The sequence below is a fragment of the Dendronephthya gigantea genome, unplaced genomic scaffold, assembly GCF_004324835.1.
Source record: "Dendronephthya gigantea isolate DGI-Jeju-01 unplaced genomic scaffold, DenGig_1.0 000061F, whole genome shotgun sequence".
NCBI classification, from domain to species: Eukaryota; Metazoa; Cnidaria; class Anthozoa; order Malacalcyonacea; family Nephtheidae; genus Dendronephthya; species Dendronephthya gigantea.
Window position 1 is genome coordinate 1,306,184 of NW_021163071.1, and position 6,922 is coordinate 1,313,105.

The window sequence follows — 6,922 nt, forward strand, 5'->3', positions numbered from 1 at the left end:
GAGAGCTATTAAAATCTAGCTATTGTAATTTAGATTTGGTGGTCACTCTTTTGTTCGTGCAATTCTAACGCATATCAGAGAGTATTTGCCTTTGCAGTTTGCAAACATCGGCAGTTGATGATTGATCATGAACCTGGGCCTGTGGTTGAAACTTAAACGTCATCATCGGGATATTTCGGGGGCTTCTCGGAATTTAAACAAAAATACCGGAAATTGGCAACGTTGGCTGCACGCTGGGGGAACACTCAACACGTAATTCTAATTACAATTTGGATTTTAGCACCTACGAAAGCCTTCGATTTCTGTTCGATTTTTGCGCTATTTTCGTTAAATAAAATGGCCTATCGACTTGCTGTCGGCCTAGCATTACTAGCAGTACAAGTTGCATGGCTAAAATTTACTTGGTTGCTGGCGTGTAGTATTACGTTTTGTCTCTACCTTGTTTCTGGTGGCTGGAGATTTGTGCGTTTGCTATGGTTAACGTTTCCTCGTGATCGCAGGTTTGTTTGGGGTTGATTTGAATAACTACGTGACGTTTGTAGTAAAGTTATATAGACATTTAATCATTAGTTTATTGATACTGGTAGAAGCCCCCCCCCGAATAGACTTTTTCATAAATCAATATACCACTTGTCAAAGTTTGGTGTTCGTAGCGTTTCATTGGTCGAGAGCGAATCACGCGAGAGTGACGAAATTTTGATGTCGCCAGCGCGACCCCCTGCAGAGTGAGATAACGTGTTATCTCATGAGCAAATTTTGTCTTTTATGAATAGATATTCCGTTGTTTGCCTTGTAGATTGGTTTTTCTAATTTTCTTTAAAAAGTGGTATATAATAAAAAAACTTATTTACTGAGAACTCAGGAAACATTAAACAATTATTGAATGAGGTTGAGCAGGATATGAGGAATTATTAAGGCCGAGGTTTGTGTTATCTGCCGAAGCCGAAGGCTGAGGCGGATAACACAAACCGAGGCCTTGATAATTCCTCATATCCTGCGAGAACCGAATTCAATAATTGTTTTATTATTTATTTGCAAAAATTTACCTTTCCTTTGATTTAGCCATTCGTATTTTCCCGCTTTTAGGTTTTGGCACAAGCCGCATAAATTAGCGTGACGTCATACCGTGCAATAATTTTTTTCATATCTGACGAAGTGACGTCAAACGTGCAATAATTTTTTTCATATCCGACGAAGTGACGTCACTGTCCAAATTTGGGCAGCTGCCGAGCGGATATGACGATTTCGCCAACAGCTGCTGGCCAATCAAAACTCTTGACTCATTTTCAATAAATAATAATATGTTTTGTCGACCCTCGACCATCGATATTATATCGACAGGTCTCGCAGTAAATAAGGGTTAAATGTCGTCAAACGCGGAAAGTCTGATGTTACACGAAGTTTGATTGGCTCGATAGTTTTGTGGGGCCAATTAAATTTCGTGTAACATCAGAGTGATCAGACTTTCTGCGTTTGACGTCATTATATAAGAATGGTCTATTATGAGAATAAAGGCTTAATATATGATGAATTGTTATCAGGGGGTTGATAGTTTTAGAGTCGCGCGTTGCGTAATATACAGGATGTCAGGATTTTAGTTAGCATGAATAAATGATACATGTTTCAGTTTAATTAAAATACGGATAGCTTTGTTCTAATTCTCAATGTTTTAGTGCACTTTTATTTCAAATAAAACCATTCGCCATTGGGCTGCCTATGATTTAAGTTAAATTGCAAAGTTACATACTTTTTTATTGCATGCTACTATTTTCAGACCAAACAAGACAAACATTGAATATAAAGAATAAACTATGGCATCATTGGCATGCATGTAGATTGAATATTTTTTCTGACTAATTTTTAGGGATTCTATTTCTCATTTGAAAATTGCATCAAAGCTTATGCAATATTCACGTAACAACAACACAGTATGTGATATTTTTCAAATGACAGCAGAAAAGCACAGAGATAAAGTTGCATTTGTGTTTGAGGACAAGTATTGGACATTTCAAGAAGTTGAATATTTCTCCAACAAAGTTGGAAATTATTTTCAAAGTATTGGATATAAGAAGGGAGATGTTGTTGCACTCTTTATGGAGAATCGACCAGAGTTGGTTTTCTTTTGGCTTGGCTTGGCAAAAATTGGTGTTATTTCAGCTCTTGTTAATTATAACCTAAGAAAGGAGTCACTTAGTCATTCTATATCGATTGTAAATGCTAAAGGGTTAATTTACTCAAATGACCCTATTATAGTTGGTAAGAATTGTTAATTTTACTTTTTGTTCAAATAATGTATAAATAAATGAAATAGATATCATATATCATATCATTTTTTTGTAACCAAACTTTGCACTACTTAATTTACTTTGTTAGATGCTGTAACAGATATTTCACCAAATGTGGAATTATATGAATTTGATGTTGGTGGCATTTCAAGCAGCCTCAAATCAGAAAATATCTTGGAAAAGTTCAAAGAATGTTCAGAAAATCCACCAGCATTACTTGACAAGAAAAAAATTGATGGTAGGGAACAAAGAAATGCATAATGAATTAAATATTAGACAAGAAAATTTATTGAGGTACCTAAAATTCACTTATTCTGAGGAATTCTTTTTGGAACATATATCCTTGGCCAGGATATGTTAGTTTATATACTATATAGTACTCTACAACCAACAGTACAAGTCAAAAGTTAAGTGCAATTAGTCAACAACTGCCAATTGGTTATATTTGTTGTCTTTTTCAAGATGTGATTTTGTATATCTACACGTCTGGAACAACAGGACTGCCTAAAGCCTCCATCATAAAACACAGTAGGTACGACAATTTGAAAAGGATGACGTAAATCCGTGAATGGTAGAATTACAGTGAATACGCCAATCAACACCTTAAAAATTTGATGCGTTTTTAACGTTGAACTGTAAAACTGGGTGTGTCGGTATGCCAGGGACCATTAGCATTTAGTTCAACTTTCAATCAACTACTTCAGGCTTGCACCATCGTCGTAATAGGAATCAGCCCCACACCGGATCAAGACATCAAGTTTCGGAATGTAAATTTCTGTATATAGAACAGCTTTTGTATACTCTCTCGCTCTGCTTTTGCATACTCTCTCACTTGCTCTCTCACTCTATAGAAAAGCTTTTGTATATTCTCTCTTTTGTATACTCTGTTAGCACTGTTCAAGCGCACATTCAGCGCGGCGTCACCTTTACCTTTTACTTAAGGTGGCTGCCTACAGTTCTATGTCTGTATCGCGGTAATTTTGATAAGTAATAAGAAATGTGAGTTCAATTGTGAAACGGTCAATAAATGAAGTGTTATCCTTGTTTATTTGAGCAAATATATTACTCAAACAGCGATTCCAAGTTCCAACCGAAATATTTTGCGCCAAAACATTGTGATAAACACGGGAGGGCCTTCGTTAAACTTCACACTCTTTCCTGTAATCTCGAAGCGCGTAAAATGTACATGTTCAGAAAATCGTTCGAGCCGAATATTTTTTAAAAAATTATTTATTTCTACAGGGCTTTTTGAGGATAAAAAAAACGCTTGTACATGGCAACGAGGATATTTAACGACATTTTTTATTTTTTATAAGCGCGATGTTGCAGCAATTATGTGGCCGAGTTTCGTGATCATACCTTGGAAGATGACAAAATAATCGTCTTTTGAATACAATTGTACGCTGCATAATCAAAACTGTAGGGAGCCACCTTAAGCTTATATATGAATTTCTTGTAGCTGCGTTCTAGCGCTGCTAGAATTAGTCCAAATTACGTCATCCACTATGTCACATAACTTACGAGATTATGCAAATGTTATTTTTTCAAATCTACGCTACACGTTATTGCTTTTATCATAGACAATACAAAAGACAAAAAAACCACGACAAAACGTCATTTGTATATCACAATTCTAAATTATCATGCTGACTCTGATGGTAGTACGCATGGTATGCACAATCCACCTATAATACAATTATGCCAAATTTCTTGTAAATAACTTTGCTCGCTTTAATTGGACTAAAAAATAAAGTTTTTTACCAGGCTTCACTATATAACCTTATCTATATGAGGTTCTAGGTTTACCGACCGGTAAGAGCTAAAAGATACGGTGTCAACTAGTGTCAAAGCTAGGTTAGCGTTAACCCTGGGTTAAAGTTTTAAATCTGCGGCCGATTGTTCAAAAGCCGATAAGCTTAACCCTGGGTTAAAGCAAATCTTTACGTTAATATTTTTAATCGCTTGTTTACAAAGTTGAATATCTTTTTTCATAAATATTTTCTGGACCGATAGAAGTAATATTTTGTAAAGTTTTAAAACAAACAGTGGTTCAAAAGCACATAAACTAAAACGCTTGATTAAAATTTAACCCAGGGTTAGCGATAACCTAGCTTTGAGCAACGGGCCCCAGAGTTTTAGTTTATGTGCTTCTGAACCACTGTTCATTTTAAAACTTACGAAAACATTACTTCCATCGGTCCAGAGAGTATTTACGAAAAAAGATATTTAACTTTGTAAACAAGTGTTTAAAATAATTAATGTAAAGATTTGCTTTAACCCAAGGTTTAGCTTTTGAGAGTCTTTTGAACAACCGGCCCCATGCATGGTATGGTAATATTTCTTTTTACATGGGCAAGACAACCTTCTATACAAAGTAAAACGAGGTCTATTTCGCTAACCACTAAATGAAATTATGATTTTTTAAAGGTTTTTGCGTGTAGCTACCGCTATGAGCACATTTCTTGAGATAATTTCTAATGATGTCATATATTGTGTTCTACCGCTGTACCACACATCTGCTGGCATTATTGGCGTCGGTGCTGTGATCTCGAATGGTGCTACGCTGGTGGTACGACGAAAGTTCTCAGCAAGTCGTTTCTGGGATGAATGTATTGAGTACAAAGCGACGGTAGGTGAAAAATACGTACGAACTACGAATCGACGTTTTTCTTTCCAAAAGAAATTCTATATCATGCGATTATATCTTGTATAATAAATATTTATGACAGCAAAAATTCCAATTTCACTTTCAACAAAAATACACTATGCCAGTAAATCATTGGATGCAGTAAATCGACAAGGGTGTTGAAAGAATCATGGCTCCTAAGTGACCATTTTTTTAACTTTGAGCATCATCAACAAAGATTGCCTTACTTTACTAACTATTAAAAGAGCATTTTACATGCACTTGCAATTTTTTTTTCGTCTTTTTAACGAACAGCTAGTTTAGAGCTGGCTAGTGTAAAAAAGTTAGTTTGTAGCCGCTACGAATTGTGTAGAGCGACTGCCTTGCCCTTGGCCTTGCTGTATAAATAGGGTAAAAATTGGTTGTATTCATTTTTTGCGGTGTTAGATTGCGATATACATTGGTGAGCTTTGTCGATACATACTGGCTCAACCACCAAAGGAAAGCGACAAAAAACACAAGCTACGTCTCATGACTGGAAACGGTCTTCGTCCACAAATTTGGAACCAATTTAAAACAAGATTCAATATTCCTTTAATTTCTGAATTTTACGGCGCAACTGAAAGTAATGTTAATTTTGCAAATCTGGATGGCTATCCTGGTGCCATTGGATCTTTGCCCGTAATTGCGTCGCCATTGTCGCCTACGGCTAAGAGGTTGTTTAAGATCGATCCGTTGTCTGGTGAACTGGCTCGAAACTCGGACGGCTTGGCTATTCCTTGTAATCCTGGAGAAGTTGGGCAAGTTGCTGGTCTAATCAATAACCGTGAGTTAAGGCTCGAAAGCTTTTCTTTTGTCATATTACATTGGTGCTTGTACAAGGTTTAGACTCTAACCATGGAAATATTCAATAGGTTGTCATTTATTAGTCTTTCTTTGTAACTTTTCCTCTTTAAGTTCATCTTGAAAGGCATTCTAGCAATAACCTAGCGTGTTCAGTATTTAAGAGTTCTTATTTTTAATAATTGTTTGTTAAATTTAAGGTAATTCTTACGATGGTTACGTGAACAAGCAAGCTACTCAGAATAAAATCGCCCACGATTTATTGAAAAAAGGAGACGAATGGTTTCTCAGCGGTGACGTACTGTACTGGGACGAGCTCGGTTATCTCTTCTTTCATGATCGCCTTGGCGACACTTTCCGATGGCGTGGCGAAAATGTCTCAACCTCTGAGGTCGAGGGAGTAATGGCAAATGCCTTAGGTTTGAATTCTGTGGTGGTGTACGGCGTCCAGATTCCCGGATGTGAAGGCCGCGCAGGAATGGCCGCGATCGAAGATCCTGATGGCGTCATAGACGTGAAGTATATCTCTAGTAAGCTACCGGAGGTGTTGCCCTCTTATGCTCGACCAGTATTCCTTAGAGTTACAAATGTGGTGGATATCACAGGAACATTTAAGTTCTAGAAAACAAGATTCCGGGAAGAAGGATTTGATTTTTCTATTGTTAGGGATAAGTTGTTCTTTCTTGACTCGAAGTTAGGTGAGTATTGTGTTTTGACTGCGGAAATTCATAGAAGAATTGTCGATGGTGATATGAGATTTTAAATGATCAAAACCATGACATAAACAGTTACCAACTAAAATGCTCACACGCCACACAAAAGTATATTGCTGCAATGATACGAAATACTTACAAAGCAGTTTTCAAGGAAACTAAAACATATATCAGACTCAATAAATCTTATTATAGAAACCTTATGTTATATACTGCATTAAATAAACTGAAAACCTTGATAAACGTTGCGTCGTATTCAGACTACAACCATATCAACCTTTCCTTCTGAAATAAACTTGTGTAAGAGTATACAATTACCTAATGGTTTCCATCCAAACACGGAAAAGCGGCCAAAATCGGGTTTGATAACCTTCGCCAACATCAAGTAATGCACTGGCATCTCTCTTCGCTATCGACTACATGCAACAGCTCATTAGGTAGAAGATATGGGAGGA

General features: G+C 36.6%; 1 protein-coding gene across 1 annotated transcript; it reads left to right on the top strand.

The window, feature by feature from the left end:
* The first annotated feature begins 237 nt into the window (after positions 1-237).
* LOC114530199 (long-chain fatty acid transport protein 4-like) lies at positions 238-6,693 on the top strand. Its single transcript, XM_028551777.1, has 7 exons — positions 238-500; positions 1,865-2,256; positions 2,374-2,523; positions 2,748-2,817; positions 4,713-4,914; positions 5,359-5,737; positions 5,955-6,693. The coding sequence occupies exons 1-7, from the start codon at positions 337-339 to the stop codon at positions 6,374-6,376; spliced, it is 1,779 nt and encodes a 592-aa protein (XP_028407578.1). The 5' UTR covers positions 238-336; the 3' UTR covers positions 6,377-6,693.
* Positions 6,694-6,922: the final 229 nt, after the last annotated feature.